This window comes from Oculina patagonica, chromosome 7, assembly GCF_052425735.1.
Source record: "Oculina patagonica isolate OP01 chromosome 7, crgOcupat, whole genome shotgun sequence".
NCBI lineage: Eukaryota > Metazoa > Cnidaria > Anthozoa > Scleractinia > Oculinidae > Oculina > Oculina patagonica.
This window is the reverse complement of record NC_135764.1, coordinates 11754508-11775345: the sequence shown is the minus strand read 5'-3', so window position 1 is coordinate 11775345 and position 20838 is coordinate 11754508. Positions and strand designations below refer to the sequence as shown.

Sequence of the window (20838 nt, the reverse complement as noted above, 5' to 3'; positions counted from 1 at the left end):
CATAAATTTTATCTGTAAAAAAGCTAGTCAAAGAATTGGCGTTTTAATGAGATTAAGAAACCTAATTCCAACACAGTCAAAATTAACATTCTTCAAATGCGCCATCTTACCTTATGTTACCTATTGTCACTTAGTGTGGCACTTTTGCAAAGCTAGTGATACAAGAAAACTGGAGAGAATACAAGAAAGAGGCCTCAGAGCAGTATTTAAGGATAACAGCTCAAGTTATAATCAACTGCTCGAGAGGGCCGGACTGCCCTAGGAGTCCTTAGTGGTATCCTGGCATCCTGATTTGAATTAGGCAGCTCATCACTTTTAGGTCTGTCCCGATTGTGCTCGTAAAATACTGGAAAGTTGCTTACTGGAATGCCAAAAGGTTGCTAAAAATTGCTAAAAATCCAAACAGTGGCTACCTAAATTTTAAAAGTTTCAACCTAAATTTCTTGATATTTTTTATATAAACGTTAATTGAAAGCTTTCCTTTTCGTCCTTCACAATAATTGCTAACATCGGTCAAGAAAAATTGCTTGAAACTTAGCTTTCAAAAGGTTATTAAAAATTCGAGACATTCGCATAAATTAAAGTTTTTTTATAAACATCGTGACCTTTTCGTACTTGATATGTGCTCTAAACCTATATTTTGATCACGAAATGCTCAGGAAGGCAAAACGTGTCCGCAAAAAGGTCCTCAAAAGTTACCGAGCACATTCGGGACAGCCCTAATCACTTTCACTTGGAACTGTTTCCACAGAAAGAAATACACATGCTCTGGAGACTTTTGGTTTTACACACACCGCTTTACACCAATATCGTTGGCCGCCAATCAAGTCCATTAGGGGGAAAAACATGATGGCTAAACATAATAGAAATTGACGCAAACCAGGGGCATTAACAATTTTTTGTCTCAACTGGTCAAGGTTACGAAATATTTCTCCCATTCCCCTTTTTGACATTTTTCTCCCATTCACAGCGACCAAATCGAAACAAATTGAGTCGGGCATCCGAGAGAGTTCCAATGTGTATACACAAAATGTTGGGGTTGTTTTGTTCGCTGCAAGAAACAACCAAGCGACCGATTTTCCGCTGAAAATCGTTTGTATCAATAAAGCATTCTGTAAGGTTTTCTTTCTCTATATGTAAAAATATACCGTCAAGATATAAATACAAAACAAGCTCTACAATGGTGGTGATCTCAATGGGAGGGGGGCTTTAGACTTTCTCAAAGTCCGTTTTATGGATTTTTGGCGAAAGACAAACAGGCGAAAAACTACTTTGTCGCTCGATTCTCGCGAATTTGTCGCTCATAACATTCGGCTTGTGACAAGTCTAGTTCATTATCGATGGGTGTTTTGCGTCTAAGATTTGGTGGAATATATTTTTGAGGCATACCGCGTCGCGACGTCAGCCCGTTGGGAAGGGGGAAGAGAACGAGAGAGGCTAATTTTTTCCCAGTGCCAACATCGATAGCTTTGTATTGTCGTCAATTTTACATCAACATTTATTTGGTATGGATATTTCATATAACGAAAAGGCTGAATACCACAAAAAATTCTATTATAGCAACAATGTAATTTTTTCTTCAGAAAATAAGAAACTATTAATAACCTACATGTAAATAGCCTAAATTTGTGCTAATGACCATTCATGCAAATCCCTATTACTATCGACGTCCTTACAATAACGATTAAAGACGGCGTATAAATCTTGTTCTGAGCTATCGCAGAGAAACGCGGGCCTAAGTTATGTAATATATAGAAGTATTGTCTTTCTTGTGAACTGTTATACTAGCTTATACTGAACTATCTGAAAGACTCAGATTTCAGACGTTTTATCACTATTATGTCATTTAAAATAAAAATCGTTTCATACGAGTTCTATAATATGTATCAGTTGTTCATGCTCTGAAAGAGAGCTTGCACCATTTCTGGTGTCTTGGCAAAAACAGACAAGAAAGACTCGCATTGTTGTTTGTTGTTGTTGTTGTTGTTGCATCCTTCGTCCTCATCAACGGCAGATAGAACAATAACTATTCCTTCTCCATTTTTGTTGATGCCATTTGCCTTCTCAACCAACTTCTTAGCTGGCGTTTTGTGCTGGTTGTAGAAAAAAATTTTGGAATGCTTCAAGCCAAAATCTAAAGCCATGTAGCGAGCCAGTAATACATGTGCGGTATCACCACCAATTCTCGGGTTTACATCGACCAGATAATTCCCGTGATCTGTAATCAAGACCTCAAAATTGACCAAGCCAAAGTAGCCTCGCTCTTGAAGATAATTTTTAATTGGTACAGTGAACTCTTCATACAAAAGATGTTCATACTCCTCGTGCTTCTCCCAGTCCACTGTTCCGGAGGTATAGGAATATCCATCAAATCCTGCGATCGCTGTGCCGATCCAGAAGATTTCCCCAGATTTAAGCAGGTTAAAATGACAGCTGGGCACTTCTTTGACACCAGGGATGAATTCTTGGAACACAATCCCTCCTTTCCAGCCGAGCACCTCTCTAATTTGTCGCAAAGTGGCGGACAAGTCGTCCTCATTGTTAACAAGACTGTTTCCAAGCCCAGCTAAGCTCTTGTCGACTTTAACCATGCAAGGATAAGAAATGGCATTCTCGTCCATGTGTCTTGGCGTTGGCGCTTTAATGTGAAGTATCGAGCTCTTCAGTTGTACTTCGTACAGAATATCTGGATCCACGCCGTGCTTGTGCTTCGGGATTGCTTGGAATGGCTCCAAAGTCACGACTGGAACGTCATCCTGTAATTCTTCGTTCAGTGACTTGATAACTGCAGGAGGGAAAGCGGGAAGCCATTGTTTCCAGTGCTGTTGCAAGAACGATTCTGGTTTGCACTCCATGATAAAAGGGATTTCATCCCCGGCTGCATCCCCGGGGGGCAAAGAAGAATGACGGAGTGGAACGCTAAATGCAGATGTTCTTTTCTTCGCTGCTTTGTTGTTTTGGCCCAGTATTCCAATATTGATTAGTAGTTTGCTCTTGCTGCTCGTAAATGTCATTGAAATTTGTCCTAGCAAGTTGCTAAGTTCCGTTCGGATTCCGGCTCACCTTTGTCTCCTTCATCAGACAAGATTGCGGTGAACATTTAACAATTATTCGCCTCAGGCTCAGTGGTTATTGTTGTTCGCCTCGGGGATTATTCAACAATAATCACTGAGCCTGATCAGTGAGCATCACACGATCACACGATCAAAATTCCGCCACGTTTATAAAAAACTTATCTAGCGACAAGATAGTTGAATACAGGATGATGGCGATAGTAGGAAGGGGCGAATGTAAAAGATCACTAATCTTTTATACACGCTATAAACACGTACTGTCTCCTGATTGGTCAGAGAGCCATGAACCGCAGACTGTCAAGTAACAGGAAATGACCCGCAATAAAATGACATTACGATTTCTCTATCTTCATCTTAATGTTTGTTAGTGATGAAAAAAGTGATGAATGTGTTGAAGCCGAGATTCGAGAGAAAACAAAACTAATTAACTGTCTGAACTGTTTCCCGAAGGACCAGACATTAAGTGCTTTGTTATACATCCAGAGTATGAACAAATTAAACAAACAAACGAACAAACAAATTAGCGTTAACAGCAGCACGCCTGAGCACGACTTATTTCTTCCGCTATAAAACACTACAAATGTAAGACAAATATATACATTGTAAAATACGTACAAAAGAAAGCAAAGGCATTTTCGAAATCCTTCTGCTCTAAAAGTTTTTTGACTTCGTGTTTCGAATGAAAAGTAGAAAGCGCTGGTTTTATCCTCAAACTGTTCTACTGTGTTTCACGAACTTTCGAAGAACTAGCGACAAATTTCCTGGAATCGCCGAGAAGTGAGCTTTAAAAACATCATCCCACTATCACGCTATCGGCCTTGGTCACGTTTTGATCACGTGCTTTTTCTGGTTATTGATCACGTTAAGGTCAATTTATCCTGATCGGGATACATTTGACAAAAATGTATACCGATCAGGATTCAATTTAATTCATGAAAGGTCACGTGATCACGAATCAGCCAATGAGAATAGTTTTTAGAGCAAGAGAAACTGCGGATGTATAACAATGGTAATTTTTTTTACCTTTTCAGTATCAAATATAGTATGTGAGGAACAGATAAAAATCCTCTTGTCCCATCTTGAGTTTTGAAATCTGTTTGCTTTTGACTTTTGCTTTTGTCTATGAATTGTTGTTTTAAAGATAATTTGAATGCTAAAGTTGAAATGATGAAATATACATTAATCTATTTTACATGTATGACCTTGTAAATGTTAGCCTCAGCATTGGTACTACTTTTATGGCAACAATAATAATAAAGCAAGCTATCATCATACAAGAAAAGAAAGGTATTTTCGTACAGTGCACCTCAAACACTTCTTTATATTTCACTAAATAGTTTGTAGAGAATGAGGTTTTTGAAAATCGGATTAAATAACAGCCGTGCATGCTCGTTTTAACACACGATCAGGCGATATGTATTGCGAAAGCACATAAATACTAAAGGGCGGTTTTCGCTAGCAAGTCCATCGGAGTCGGAGTCGTAATCAGAAGCGCAGAGCGTTACAATCTAGTGAAAATCAAACCGACGAAGCCGCAAGCAGAGTTCCAATTTCCGCGGCTGATGACTCCGTCGCTTTCGATCTAGTGAAACTAGATTGTCGGAGTCCAGTTCGGAGTGCCTGAAACGAGTATTGTGGTTAATTCATTCGCAATACGCTGCAATACGCTGGCAGGACAAACACTCTTGCGTTACGTCCAAAGATCAAATTCACTCCTTGTACCAGTATGGCATGCTATTCCGGGCCGGCCAATCACATTGTCGCATTTCCTTCTTTTCAATCAAGACCTGACCATGTCGTCTTATCTACAAATCTGTAGTTTCACTTCAAAGTTCTTTCACCGCCTAAAGCGTTGTCCTAAACCGATGTAAGGCAATAAAATGGCACCAATCAGAAGCCACGTATCATGTTTTTTTAAGGGGTGAGTCAGACAGTCATTTTTTCTCTTAAATCGTTAAAGGAGCTCCGTCACGGGGATTTCGCAGAATTTTAGTCTAAACTGTTCGGAAATTAGTGGTAGGCAACTTAACCTAGAAAAACATTATCCTTGAACATCTAAAAGTAGATATAACCATACTTTGCGGAGAGAAATAAAACCACGGCTTTAAATATCGATTTCTTTTTAAGACTCGCAGAAACAACTTGAAAGGTTAAGCCTTAATTTTTCAAGTTGCAATCCATTTCCATTTCATCCGAAACATCCACAGCCAAAGGTACTTCTTAACAGTCTCAGTACTCTAATATAGCAATTTTTAAATAAAAATGGGCCATTATTTTCAGGTTTCCTATGACACAAATATAAATTATGACAGTTCAAAAATATGTTAAAATCCGTGACAAAGCCACTTTAACAATTGCTTATCGAAGGCCGATCAACTGTCTGCTTTTCCATACAATGAATCAGGGATATGGAATTAATGACATCAATGAGAAATCGATAAGTTATCGAAAGGTAATCAGTTGATTAATCATTGATCATTGCCAATGATCAATGTGTAATTGATGACTATTCATGATGGTGCAAACCAATTCCAGTACAGTATTCAGATCACCTGACACAACCGTAAACCCCAATACTAATCAAACATAGAATTAACTTTTGATACAAATTCCTGCTCAGCTTATTAGTATTCATCGACTTTTGATACAGATCTCTTCCGAAGCGCATAACAATACTTTGCATTCAATTTATTGTTTTCATTTCACAAGTAGAATAAAATATTCGCCTCCGATCTGTATGGCCGTTTACAATGGCTCGCGTATCGGCTTATCATTGTAAACGCCCATACAGATCTTCCACTCATTTTTATCTACTACATAAACATCATTTTGCTAAACCATAAGGGGATACTAGCAGAAGCTGGCGAGAAATTTGTAACAAATGAGTGATGATTTTTTTTTCAGGCTTCCTTTTCTCAACTGCTTAAGTTGAGTACATTACTGCTATGATCTTTCATTTGCTTAAAAGGTAATCAATGAGTAATCAATGACATCAATGACTTATCAGTAACATCGATGAGTAATCAATTGGCCACAAAATATTCTGTCTTCGATTAGTCATTGATTATTCATCGATTATTCATTGATCATCGGCAGTAATCAATGACTAATTAGTTAATTACTCATAAATTAATCATCGATTACTCATCGATGTCATTGATCATCGATTACGTATCCTTGGTTTTTAGAAATCAAGCAAGAGTTTCAACTGAACAAAAACTTTTATTTTTTCGGCTTTTCTCTTACAAGTTTTGCATGCTACTTCATATCAAATTATCTGTACTCATTTATAGTAATTGAGTTGCGTTTCTTCGACAACACTAACACATTCCATTATTTCAGAAAGCGACTAAGAAATATTGAACAGAATAACTTCTAACTTAGTAAAGTACTGTTTTGTTCTGTTTTACGGAGTCTTCATAAAACTGCTGTAAATATTTAAAAGACCACTTAAAAAACAAAAAGAAGATAAAATCCTACTCCGATCCACTGCTATTAAAACACTTCTACTTTAAAATACGGTGTCAAAATTAGAACGTATTTGTAATAACAACGCGACTATCCATTTCCTCTGTTTAAGTGGCATGCCTACAAATTAATTTTTAAAACCAGGTATTTATATATTTTTTTTTTATTCTACTGATACATACGTAACTATAACGGTTAAATTAGGAAACGACTCGTGTTTAAACTAAGACGAACTTCAGAAACGCGTGTCTTTAATTTTTCTGGGATAACATAACGGAGCTACGTTTATAGCTGTCTTGCAAACTAACAATATAATTGAGCCTAAGTAACAAGAAGACTAACGACTCTGTTTTTGCCTATTCTGTGATTCAAAGGTAAGTGATCGAAAAGTCACGTTAAAACTTTATCCTCTTGTAGGTGAATAAGCTCTACTCGAAGAAAAACCAAATAACTACTGCACGAGCTTACATGCATCCAATGTCAAATAATCATCGGTCAAATGTTCTCATATTTGCTTGTTCGTGTATAAACACAAGTGCTGTACACTTAAACGTTAGAAAAAAAATGAAAGTAAGCTATTAACGTCGTTACGATTAAAAACTTAGAAGTTCTTCAGTAATAAGAATCTGCTTTGATATACTGGCTAAATACGTTTATACCTACTACTAAGATTAGCTAAGGTTTGAACGTTATACGGTACACTGAACATGAAAACAAACATACACAAATTCGGAGCCAGAAACCCCATGCCGAAACCATGCACGGGTTTGAATTTGTCCTTATGAGAACATCTCGAAAAATCAATGTTTTATATGACTCATTTCGAAAGTAGATTGTTCAATAAAGTTGACATCATCCACCGGGTGTACACATGCGTCGCAACATTGGCCATTGGTGGTTAAGATGGACCCTCGTTTGAAGCGTTTCTGTAAAAGTACCTGTCAGACCCTGTCAAATGCAGTTCAGAGCATTAGTTAATCAATTTCCCGGGGGGAGCACTCCCATAAATTTCGGATAGGGGTGTGCCGCCAAGGTTCTTAAACCCTGACCCTATTTAAGGATAAAGAAAGCGAAAATTGATACCCTTTTTAAGGCCCAAAACCGAAAAATGACACCCTATTCAAGGGGAAGAGAAACGTTCCGTGACGACCCAAATAACGGCTAACCGCGCACGGCAAGACACGAATCTTTATAAAATCGCTTTTCTAATACCTGAACAGAAAATTCAGTTTTCAAATATCTTTTGTCGTTTAGCTGGGCGTTTATTTTAGCTAATAGAATTTAGGTACCATATATAAGGATCACACCGGGAACACATTGCCAAAAGGAGCAAAAATGATACCCTATTTAAGGACCGAGAACCTCAAAAACCCTACCCTATCGGGCGGCACATACCCATTTAGGCCACATATGGGAGTACCCCCCCCCCCCCCGGGATCAATTTACGCGTTGTTTAATGTTAACACGGCATTTAATATCTTACGAATCAACCAACATTTTAGTTTGCGATGCAACACAAATCCCTCAAGATATATCTTACAACAGAACTGCACTTAACACGGGCGTATGACAATTTGCAGACGTAGGCCTCAATCGAATTTATATGAGAAATGTAAAACAAAAGCCCGCAAAAAACCTAGCCAAACAAAGAATGGTGCCCATACGGTTCAGTTAACACAAATTAAAATAATGACATAAAATGGCTTTTATGTTGTCATCACAACGACAGAGAATGGTTTACATGTGAGTGTATATGTCAGTGTGTCACAATATGCTGAAACAACTTCCCACAAAGTTCAGAAATGATGCAAAGAACGATTAACTTAGTACTTTCTAGTCCTTAAAAAGGGATTGATCACGCCCTTTTTAGTAATTCCTGCTTACTCACTGAGTTCCAGCCTTGAAAAGAAAAATGGGTACATTCCATTATGCATTCATTTACGAACGTTTTGCTGCCCGATATTAAAAGGTTGGTGTGTGGAGATATACGCAATTCCGTCTCGTGTAAATACAGCCAAACCTCTTCAATATGGAAGCCAATGGGCAGAAATGGGTGTGGTTATTACGGGGTGTCCGTATTATTAGAGAAGGCAAAAACTATATGACCAAATTCTGGTTTTTCTGAGACCAAGTAAGGTGAGTGAAATATAGTGATGTCCGTATTTTTAAGGGTGTCCGTAAGGAGCGGTTCGTCCGTATATTATTAACAACGAGTTCCAAAACCAACTTATGGTCAGTTATTTCTTTCTTTAGCACGCACCTTAGATTATCCTGTGTCTAACACGGTCGACAATCTTCTTGGCAAGCTGCAAGGCTTCTTGCGCCATTTCGGCTGAGTAAACCTCGTTTGGGATCTGCGGGAAACGCATCCGATCTGGATAACGCATGCGAGTCGAATCACCAACAAGAATCTCCAACTGCCACGCTAATTCGGTTAACTCGGAGTCACCTAAACCGTTGCAATTCTCGACCAAATTGTGGACACTCGTCTTGTCAGCATCTATTTTGTACTGAGCGGCTTTCAGGGCCTTCTCTGCCGCCTACGAAGACACAATATTCGGTTAAATCGAAGGTACGTTTATTTGGTAAGATTTATAAAATGTTTATAAATGAAGGCAGAAAGACCCTTTGAGCAATACGAAATAGAAAACGAGTAATAAAAATCACCGAGAACACCTATCATATTCATAGACAAATTTGCACAGTAAATGTATGCCTGGGAAATTTTAATTTGCTGATTCCTACTCTCCAGATGCAGTCATGATGGGAAATTTTTTTGATACATCAGTCAACATTTAAGACATAAGTAAGTAATTCAAGGTATGATTTCTATGTAAGCCTCTATAACATTTACTACAGTTTCTAATTAAAATAGATTTAAGTTGGAAAATCACTTGTAAAAATAAACCCTTACCTGGTGGCATTTGAAACAGGCCCACTCATAGGAAGGATTGCTGTACACAATGTCGTTCTCGACGGCCACGACATCGGCCTTAGCTTGTTTAAACCATCGCCTTGCCTCCCCTGGTTGAGGATTCGTCCTGTAGGAGTTTCGAGAGGACTGTTGTCTTTGTCGGTACCTTTGGCGCTGTGTGTGATGTTCCCTGGCACGTGCTCCCATGGAAGAAAACAAATCGTCGTAAGCACCACCCCTCGTTCGAGTATCTGCGCTCGAGCTTTGACTACTCCGTGGCTCACCTCTTTCCAATCGGCAAGTTTCGTTCTGTATATGCTGGCAAATCTCTTTGCAAAATTCTTCATTGCCCAGGTTTTTATCGGGATGCCAACGCAGATACAGTCGCTTAATGATTTTTCGTCTCTTCTCTTCTGGTAGTTTCCATGCATCCTCCAGCTGGTCTGAAATCTCATCAAACACCTCTTGTCTACTTCTGTTTCTAGGAGGCTCCACTTGATGATCAGATGGGACAATTTCAGATGAAGTTGTGATATTTAAGCGATGGAATTTGTACAAGTCGGCAGCATCGACCACTGTTTCTTGGCCATTTCCGATGTCGATTCTGTAACGCTTTGTTAAGGGACTGCCACCCTCATTGCCCACTTTCTCGATGATGACAGCGTATATGTAGGTAGCATTTCCTTCCCGCCTCTGCAGACTTGGGTCCTCTAGCTCATATCCCACATACTCGCCAGCTTCAAATTCTTCAAAGGCATCATTTAGCCGATGGTGGTCTTCAAGTGGGATAAAGCTGCCAGGATCGGGGTAGATTTCATCTCCTTGTTCACGGTGCGAGTCATCTTTTCGAACACCCATACTATCTAACAGTGACCAAATGTCACTGAGTGGGCAACGCAACATCTCGAGAATAAATACCGCTCTACTTCCAAGAAGCCCACCACATATTTCGTCTAACACGTTAGACACCAACCACATGGCTGAGGTGCTTTCATTCATTCCCGTCACAACATTAAGGTACACTCTCCATATCTCTTCACCAGAAACCGGAACCTTGTCTAAGAAGTATGGCACTTCTGCTTCACTTTCTGGAATGGGAAGCCCGTCAGAAAAAAGTGTGGTTTTGATGCTTTTTACGGCACAAAGCTCTATACGGCGAAGCCCTCTTTCGATATGTGCAATCACACCATCATCAACTTCCCTTTCCTGTCGAGAGTTCTCGTCTCGAATCAATCTGATAACTCCGGAGCAAAACTGCGCCGAAGAAAGTTGATGCTTAAGATGTGTCACAGCTTGAGTCGCCACTGTTTCAACGGTCTGTGAAGGACTCAGTTTTTCTTTGACAACCGAGGAAAGCATTTTGGGATGTAAAGCGGTAGGCAATTTCATAATAAGCTCTTTATAGTTGGTGTTGGCAGAACTGCAGGTCACATCCATCAGGCGTAGGTCAAGTAAGAAAAGTTGTTTAAAGTTGTGCAGACGATTCCGGAAAGAAGGGGGTGCGTCATTGAAAATCAGATCTGAAGACTTGTGCAAGAAGAGAGGCGTTACAATCCGAATCCTCTCCGAAGAGCTTTGACTCAAAGACATTCCTGGTAGGTATAGCCCTGAAAGGCTTTTCACTTCTTTAAAATCTTCTTCTAGCCTTTCAAAGAAACCTTTTGCTGCCTTAGCGCATATGAGGACTTCATTTGGGTCCAGTTTAGAATTCTGGCATCTCTTCTGCAACATGTCCAACACCATGGCATAGTGAAAAATCGTAACACATTTCGAACAGCCAAGGCTCTCAAACAAAGGGTGAAACTTGCCAAATTCTTTAGGAATTCCGTAAAGAAACGGCTTAATCTCAAGATGCTCATACAGCTCGAGGACTGCTTGACAAGGCAAAATAAATTTCTTTCCATGTTCAACCAAAATACAAGGTGTATTTTCGAGGATGTTCTTTGCATCGCTGTTTGCAATTGGTTTTGTTAGCAAAAATGTGTAGATGCGTTCCATGACTGCCATTAACGTGTGCCATTGCTCAGGTAAAGCGTTTGTTTGTTCGCTGTTCTTCGCAAGTTGTAGACATATTTTTTGGCAGTGATCAACGACAAGATCTATCGGTGGCTTCTCTTGAATCTGGAGCTGGGCAACAAAAGTATTACAATATTTGTCCATGCCGACACGGGCAGGGAGGTTGAGATCATAACGACAACATCTTGGGTCTGCCCACCTTGGAAGTAAATACGCTTTCGTCCAAACAATTTCTGCATGTTCAGTAGGAACTGCTCCCTTGAATGCAAAAAAAGGAATCTGACGACCTACGACGCCTCCAAACGGTAGGCAAAGTGCTTGAAGGGGTTCCCTGACTGGGTCGCCGGCCACAAAACGAATGTCGCAGATACTTTGTAGCAGTCCTTCAGCCACTACATTGTGTCGGTGTACGAGATGATTGACTAGAACTTTAGATTTCTTGCAAGTGTTCTCGCTCAGCGCTGACGCGGCTTCATGTGCAACGTCAGTGGCAAATATTTTGAAATGATCCTTGGTAACGTTATGAACCAGACCTATAGTTCGCAGAAACATCAACCATTCTGGAGAGTTGAAAGGCTTTGATGGGAACAGGCTTTCTGAAAGCATGGTACGGAAAACATCAATTTGAGGGTCGTAAAAACAGGATGCAGTCTTTAGAGTGCCATCCGCTGAGGGAACGAGTGGAGTACTTGCCAAACACTGCAAAAGCTTTTGTTTGTCACCATCCTTTAGCTCTTCATCCTCCAGAATTGATTTGCGTATGTATTCTAGATGAATCTGCCTTGCCTCTTTGCTAAGAATAGAGAAATTTGTAAGAATAAAGGTGCAGTACAAATCAACAGCAGAGACGCATTCCAGAGCAAGGAACTTGAACAACTCGGTAAGACCATGCAAGGATTCCAGAAATACTACACGAAGCTCACGCTCCAACAAGTCTATTTCCTTTCGTGGTATTCCAATTGGTAGGACGCACACTCTTCGATCATCAAGTCTTATCAAGCCGCCGTGTGTTGCCTGATAAAAAGGAAGTCTTCTTAGTATGATCCTGTCGGCATCTCGCAAGCAGCTCACACTTTTACTGAAGTACTCTAAGATGATTGTGCAATCTTGCGGCTCCAATTTTCCTCTAAGTGACTGCACGTCTGACTGCATTTTTCGGTCAAGTGACATAAGGAGTGATGCAGGAACCTTCAGGGATGATACAATCATACGTGCAAGAATAACAGAGTTTGGCGACGAGTACGAAAAGGCACCTGAGCCTGCAGTTGAGATTGCAGTAGTGTTAAGCTCAGGCAGACTAAGTTTTCGCAAGGCGTCCACCAGCTTAAGACTAGAAGAATCAGCATTCTTAAATTCAAGGACAGAGGTTGCTTGCCCAAAGGGTACAAGAAAATGTTCCACCAGCGGAGGCGTACTCGATTGGAAGAAGGGGAACAGGGAGGTTTTTCTCTCTGCAGTCTTTGCCTCAGTAACGGGAAGAATGCTCCAGTTAGACAGAGGTTCAAGGGTCGTTTTTACTTGAAGGTTCTTGGTCTGTTCATCCATTTTTACGTCATTGAGAACATCTTTCATCAACTCGTGTAGGAAAACCCAAACCCGGAATATCCATCGTTGATTGGGTGTTGCTGTCTGGTTAGGAGACCACTGAACAAACACGTCGTTTCCATAGCGATCCCACGGCAATGTTTGAGGTAAGTTTACGGCGAATGCTTTTGCATCCAGGGGCTTCAAAACTGACGTATTTACCGCTGCCATATCACTGAATATCTTCCTATAAACTTGATCGTGAAGAAAAATGTGCGGACAGCCAGGCAGAATATCGTGATATCGAGGGAGGAACTTGGGCTCTCTGCTTGAGAACAATTGAAGGCGGTTGTCTTGTGTGAGAAGCAATGGAAGACCTGGTAGCTTGTCAAGAAAGCTTCCATCTCCTTTGCAGTACAGCAACACAACAATTACTCCAAGCGCATCTTTCAATGTTGTTTCATTTACACTGCATGGAATTGGTCCAATCGTACAGCAGGGATCTTGAGAGCTGAATGTCCTGTAGAAATCGATTACAGAACTCGGGGAAATGCTGCTTGTAGTAACACCAGCTCGCTGAAACGATTCATGCAACGCCAAGGAAAAGGCCACGAGGTTGAAACCACTTTCAAGTAATATCGCCTCAAACTTCTTTCGTACTTTTGCTTGGTTCTCGTCTGTCTCCTTTTGAGGTGACATGGCAAAGGGACCTGTTACTGCAAGGTTGTTGAAAAATGCTTGGTACTTTCCACTGCCAGTCGGAGGAAGCCACGTAACTTCAACTACGGTAGTACTCTTCGGGACATCCAATGGTCTGTTTCTAACCACTGGAAGAATTTGCAATTCTTTTCTGTCGATTTCTTGATAAACAGAATCAACCAGTGTCTTCCAATACTGATCCGTGGGTTTTCGACGGGGGAAAAAGGTTTCGTACACATTAATCTTTTGCATGATCTCATTTTCAGTACCAGGGTTGGCAACTTGGCCGATGGGTAGTTTAAGAAAACCCCGCACTTCGACCAACAGCGTGAGGTAGCACGATGCCACCACATCTCGCAACAATGCATTGTTCCAGTCACTCCGGTATCCACCAGCTTCGTCCCTCCACAAATCTCGTCTTGCCTCGTGGTCCAGTGCAAAATGTCCGTTAACGTGAACGGGCAGGCCAGTTTCAAACGGGAGTGGCAAGAAGCAGTAAGCTTTCTTTCGTCTTTGTACAGGGCGTGTTGGATTTTTCTTTTCCAAAAGGCAGGCAACGCCACCACGAGGAAGCATCCCAAGCTGATGGTCCTTAAAGGCATTAAGGATTCTCATTGTCACAGGCTTTTCAAAACCAATCTGTTGGACAATTAGCCATTTTTCTTCGCTGCCAAGAGAATCTGTAATGTTTAAGACATAGGACACTCTTGCTACTTGAATGTCGGTTGGAAGAACTTCTCTTCCACCCTGCTTGATGTAATCAGCGAATTCGCGTCTCTTGACTTCATCCTCCTTTGACATTGCTGCCTCAACTGTGTAAGCATTCACTAGATTGCCGTCTGTTCCATTGACCTCACAGAGTGTTATCTTCTTTACATTGTTAACAAAGAGGAGAACTTCAAATAACTCCTTCTTCAGCTCTTCCATCATTGTATCCAGCTTTCGTAGTGACACAGGAGTTGATGATATCTTGGATTCCCGAGCCATCTGTTCTGTTCTTAGGGGAAACCTGAACATGGTTGCGTTATCTCTTGGAAAATGTTCTCCCAGATAACAGGGAAAAACATCAGGGAAACGTCCCTGGAGGGTTGTACTAACTTTAATCATTCGTCCAGGCTCTTGGGTACTTGCACCGGGAGCGAACTTACAGTGTGGGTCAAACACACACAAGACATCTCCAATCTCTTCTCCTTTTGAAATGAAGGACGGTGCATCTGTTAAATGGTACACAGCATTAAAACCGACACCATATTGACCTGTTTTGTTTGGATCATCGCCCTTGCTACCCTCACCAAGGTTCCGTATTCCATTAATATCGGCAGTGGTGAAAGGCTTGTTGTTGTAAACACATAATGCAGGACCCTGTAGTGGTTGCCAACCTCGTTTTCCATTCTTGTCTTTAAAGACTTTTACATCGGGATGGTGCCTAGGGTCTTTTATGAAACAAATCTCAGTTGCTTCTGCATCATCTGCATTTTGAAGAAGCTCTTTCAAAATTTCTTTCTCGCATGGGTAGCATGTTAGAATTCGTTTCAGGCGATTTGTGAGTTTCTCGCTCTGTCCAAAAGGTATGCCAACAACATTATCCCGCAAGGCTTCTTCAATTCGTGTTTTAACACCCACGCGGTAACATGTTAGCGAAGGAATTTTCGCATTGACAAAAAGCACATCTGGTTCATCAGGCATCCAAGGACAGTCATTGATGCAAAGGTCAGGTACTGCTCGCATAACTCCTACAGAGTCAGGAAGATAAATAGTTCCCCACTTTTCTTGCACCTCAGAAGGATCTAAGCCAGAAGCTCTCCGAGTTTCCCCTAGTTGATCTGCCAGATGCACGGCAACTTGAAGGCTTTGCTCGTCAAGTTCAGTGTCAGAAAAGAACCTTTTCATTTGGTGTAGGCTTGAAATGTAATCTTTCTCTTCAAAATGTCTCCGCACGCCAGCAACTTCCATCAGTTTAGGAAAGGCCACCGCCAACGATTCTGGAAGCTTATGAAGATATGGCGAACAATCCGTCTTCAGCTGTAGGGCCACCTGGTTAGCAAAGAGGAACATTTTGCCGACAAGGATAAACTTTTTGCCATTCAACAGTTGCTTTACGGCCTCGACATTGCTTACAAGCTCTTTCTGTAGGAAGAAGTAAGCAGCATTGCACAAAAAGCTTATCTCGTTATGCACAGAAATCTCTAACAATTCAACTTCAGTGGAAATGGCTGCTTCCAGCTGAGCTATTACATGGCCCAAAGTCGCGTGCTTTTTGTTCAGCTTCAATAGTGCTTTAACGCCTTGAGGAATAAAAACACCGACCAGTGGTTCTGTGCAACACAAAAGGTACTTTTCTTCTTCTAAAAAGACATCCTTTGGTGCGAGTAGAACTTTACTTCCAAACTCATCACCTTTCCAAGGAAGAGGAAATGCATTTGGTTTCTTGAGAACTGGAAGAAATTTAGCCTCTAAAATGCGTCTTTGAGTGGCCTTGTTCAAAGAAGTTTTATCTTTGTACTTCATCTTCTCCATAAATTGAAGCAATGACTTCATCCGTTTGAATGCTGCGTCACTGTTGGCTGCATTTAGTCCCTGAATACTTTCTGCTCTTTCTGCAATTTCTTGCCAAGGAAGATCATCTGACATCATTCCCAGAGTCTCAAGTTTTGCCAGTCGTTGAGAGTCGAGAAACGACTTTTTTGTTCCACAAGGAAACCTTTTATCTTCGGGAAGAAATAGTTGAGCTGCGTCTTTTTCCGGGTGTACGAGTTGGGAGGGAAACTTGAGAGTCTCACCAAATGGCGATGCTGGAATGCAAGCATGTGTCCTTACCAGATCATCCCAGTTAGTATCCATAGCATGTAGCACCAGTGCATTTCTCAACTCTGGACGCACAGTGGAGATTTTTGGAAAGAACACTTCATGGAAAAATCTACTCTTGTTGTAGATTTTGGGCTTCAGGACTTCGCTTAGTCCACAGACTAGAAAAGACCGTAAGACATCGAAGGGGACATCAATGACAACTGCGCTTCCTTTCATCAACATCTGGAAAACGTTAAACGAGATATCTCCCACTATTGGCTCATTTCGAAACTCTGGATCAAGAAACACTACTTGATTAATATCCAGCCACCTCCGTCCATCTGAAAAAAGAGGGTAACTTCCACTGGCAATATGTGCATAGAAGGACTTCATGAGTGGCAAGCAGTTACGATGTATCTCAGACGCTTTTGGCCACAAAGAATGGAACTTATAACGTCCATCAGAAGGAGCAATGGACGTCAGATCTTCAAGAAGGCACAAATAGGCAGACGAAATGGAATCTTGCATAAGTACATTGTTCCAGTCCACTCCATAGCATTTCTTGTCATCTTCAACTTTTTCCTGCAAATGACGCCTGTTAGCAGCTAACGCGAATGCTCCATTCACGTGCACGGGAAGGCGACTGTGGATTGGAAGAGGGAGGTAGCAAAACAGGATCCCATTGACAGAGTATCCATCATCATCACTCTTCACTATAGGTAAGGGCAAACAGTTGTCAGAGCCATTTTGAATCAACTGAACAGCTACCCCTGCCGATGGAAGGAGGCTCAAATCATTCTTAACAAAACGCAGTGCTTGACCATTACCCATAGAGGACACCACAAGCCACGTGCTACACTCCTGACGAAAAGGCAAGTCAGATGCAAAGAATCTCCATCCGTACTCGGTAAAGCTGCACTTTATGTCAACTTTCATGGACGATGTTATCAGTTTCGTTGAAACCCCCTTCCTAAAAGCGCGAGTAACTCGTGATGATGCTTGAAGAAAATTGCACTGCTTCAAGAAATCCTGGTCCTCTTTCGTCAGCTTATTTGCCGTCTCCGGTAACGTTACAGGGACAGACAAGTTCCTAACTATTCCAGCTCTTGATAGTGACTTGCTGACTTGAAACGTCAATGTCATCTTTTGATTTTCACTGGCAGATGCTTTCAAAGAAAATATGCTGACTCGGAGTACATTCTGTGTGAACAGTAGTAAGGTTTTGGCGCCATTCACAAGCATAAGCAGCAATTCTCGCATTTGCTCGTCATTGTATGCGAGCCTCTTAATCTCACTTCTTAAAGCTTGCTCGCTGGTTCTCAACGGAAATCGAAAAAGTGTTCCATCAAATGAATTGTCTTCTCTGTCTAAGTGCAAATCGCAGCCAAAGATGCCATTGAATGGTTTAAACTGATTTGTGAATTTGCGAAGCCTCTTCACATCTTTGTTAAGATCAATCTTCAATCCTGGCTTCCTTTTGCTTTTGATGGCCTTCCCGAGGTATGACGTGTGAGGATCAAATATCGCAAGATAGTTCCTACTTAATAACATAGGAACATCTGTCAAATTGTACACTGCATTGAAGCCAAGTCCAAAGCGGCCAATTTTTTCGGTATCCTGCACTTTTGTTGCTTCATTCAGTTTTGCAATGTTCTCAAAGTCTTCATCCTTAAATTCAGCATCGTTGTAGACCCACAAAGCAGGACCTTGACATCCTTTCATACCTTCGTCAATCAAACAGGTCATGGCATCCTCGTTCGTTCTTTCATCATAGAGGAATCTGACTTCCGTAGCACCGGCATCGTCCGCGTTTTGAACAAGCTCCTTCAGAACTGAAAATCCGTCCGTGTACTCTTCTAGAAGTCGGTTAAGTCGAGTTGTAAGTCTTTCTTCCTGTCCAAACTCTTCTCCTATGGAGAGCTCATCTGCGTCTAGCATTCGATTAGTGAGAGTTGGAACACCAAGGCGCTCAGCAGTACTGTTCGGGACATGGGGGTGTACATAAAAATAGTCCATGTCTTCATCGTCACCTTCCTTCTTTAGCCACTCGTCGTGTTCACAGTACATGCAGTTCTCTACTGGTTCAAGCCTGACATGTGAGTTGTCTTTGATATGCGTTGGAAAGACAATCTGCGCTTGGATTTCGTCGGACAACTGCTCGTTTGCCAACTCATTCAGGATGTTGACGGACAACTGGAGATCATGCTTTACTTCTGAAGCGCTGAACACGGCACTTTCATCGTCATACTTCTCCTTAATGATGGTGAGGACTTGAACCAAAACAGCTGGGTCACTTTGTTCCCTCATACCAAAACGGTAAAACAGGCCAGAGTACTTAATCATGTCAGAAGGAAGAGAACGTATGTAAGGTGTAAGATCAATGTGTGGCTTTATGGATAGAACATGGCTAGGTGAGGAAAAGCCATCGCCATTCCATACCCAGTCAAATTCTTTAATGCACTCAAATGCAAAACTCACATCAGCGAATCTTGCTCGGCTCAGGAACAAGTAAATTTCCTTTATCACAACCATATAGAACGGTTTTTCGTCTTCTGAGTATGATTTGATCACAGTCTGCAAATGCTGTACGACTTGGACGACACTGGGTTGGCTTTGCCAGCCAAAATACTCAGAAATTTGATTTGTAGTCTCCATCTTTACAACAGGCATAACCGTTCCAATGAGGTTTGCGAAATGGTGACTCTTCACTTCAGTTGGCTTGAAAAAGCGTACGCCTTCTTCTCCGTGTGTTTCCCACCATGGCAGTCCCGGAGGATAGTTAGGGGGCCTCTCTTGCAACCTTGAAACCCACGGAATGTCTCCTAGTAAGACTCCTAGTGGCTGTTTTTTTATTTTCTCCCGCATTTTCTCGGGATTGTCGCTGAGAAACTGCAAAATGGCTTTCGATTTCTGATCTGTAGTTGAATGATATGGAAGCACGCTTATTACTTTGGCACTTCGATAGAGATCATCTCCATCGATGCTCTCTTCGCTTTTCATTCCAAGCTCTTGCAACATGACGAGTACAGACTGGTTGGTGTATATAGCGGTTGGAAAAACATCTTCATGAGCAAATATCTTCTTTAGGACCACGTTTCTGGGGTCAAAGAGGTCTGATGTTCTCGCACGTCCTCTTTGTTTGGAGACAAACGGCAACGCCTCTAAATGTCGTTTGAACATGGCATTTCTACGGATGTCATTTGCGAAGCGGTCCAGCACATAAGTCATGAGTTTGTCAATCTGCTCTCCAGAGTACCTTCCTCGCTGTATATCTGGAAATACCATTTGGCAAAGTAATTCAGTGGGCTTTAGAATCTTGACGCCTAGGAGAAGTGCTAAAGTCTTAGAATCTTGCTGAGTTACGTCAATCAGCTCTTCTTGTGGCGAAACTGGAAGAGTTTCATCAGGCGCTGCACATAGACCTTCCTCTTTTGACACGAACTTCTTCGACAAAGTCTCCAAAAGGGGAAGGCAGCACAAAAGACTGTACTCTGCGGGCCCTACGTGTCTGACACTGGCCAGAAATGATCGCAACAGGTGTTTTTCGTTGGTAGACAAAACCTGGCGTACAATTTCTGAAAACGTTCCAGCTTTCATCTGGTTTGAGTAAACCACCATGGCACGCAAAACGCCTTGCGTGGTCGGCGGATTTACAAACGTCCCCAAAACAGCGGGATGGTGGCTTAGAAAGGTGGGATAATTATTCATGACAATCAAACCAAGCTTCATTAACACACTCGTCAATTCGTCGTCAAGCCAATCATCATTTAGGCGTTTGACAACTACTCTGGAGGGATGGCAAAGTCGCGTCAAGGTTACCGGTGTCTGTGCCATGCTTAGTGGAATCAGCGGTAGTTTTCCAAGGTTCAGAATGTCCTTCGCTCTAGTGAAATGTTCTTGTAGATATCTCCACACGACCTCGATCCAGTCTCTTGGAGGATGGTTATGGTTACTGTCATCGGGGTACCACAAAACGGTGTTGCCCTTATTCCACTCAGGTGGCAGGGCTTGCAGAAGAAGAGGTGGTACATCGTCTTTACAAAGGATACGTAATTGTGTGACCTCTGTAGAACAAGCATAAAAACATAGCGTGTCTCGTTTGTAAAACACACAACAAAATGAATTTTCTCAGGTGAACTTGCGGTGCACGACAATATAAGAAACTCATTAAACCATAAAAATAAACATAAAAAAATGAAGCAAATGAAATTGGCTTGACATCGAGACTCGCAAGCTTCACTTGACGTTATTACATTTTGTTGAGCTAGTCATAGGTGAACAAGTATAGTTGTTTTGCTTTCCACTGTCACGTGCGTCATAAGATAATAATACATTTCTTAAGGTCATTATTGCAGG

At 41.5% G+C, this 20838-nt stretch overlaps 2 protein-coding genes across 2 annotated transcripts in view; both read right to left on the bottom strand.

The window, feature by feature from the left end:
* Positions 1–1549: 1549 nt before the first annotated feature.
* On the bottom strand, positions 1550–3434 carry LOC144660090 (uncharacterized). Its single transcript, XM_078520648.1, has one exon. The coding sequence runs from the start codon at positions 3012–3014 to the stop codon at positions 1887–1889; it is 1128 nt and encodes a 375-aa protein (XP_078376774.1). The 5' UTR covers positions 3015–3434; the 3' UTR covers positions 1550–1886.
* A 3389-nt stretch (positions 3435–6823) lies between these two features.
* Positions 6824–20838, bottom strand: part of LOC144659408 (sacsin-like) — a 29429-nt gene continuing 15414 nt past the window's right edge. The window contains exons 8-10 of the mRNA XM_078519822.1: positions 9457–20546; positions 8803–9082; positions 6824–7490 (exon numbers count right to left, since the gene is read on the bottom strand). Of these exons, the coding sequence (XP_078375948.1) occupies positions 8804–9082; positions 9457–20546 (11369 nt within the window). The 3' untranslated portion in view covers positions 6824–7490; position 8803. The remainder of the gene's footprint in view (positions 7491–8802; positions 9083–9456; positions 20547–20838) is intronic.

What these genes read in the sequence shown, in the direction of transcription:
- LOC144660090 (XM_078520648.1), bottom strand. Translation starts at nt 3,014, where the DNA reads ATGACATTTACGAGCAGCAAGAGCAAACTACTAATCAATATTGGAATA.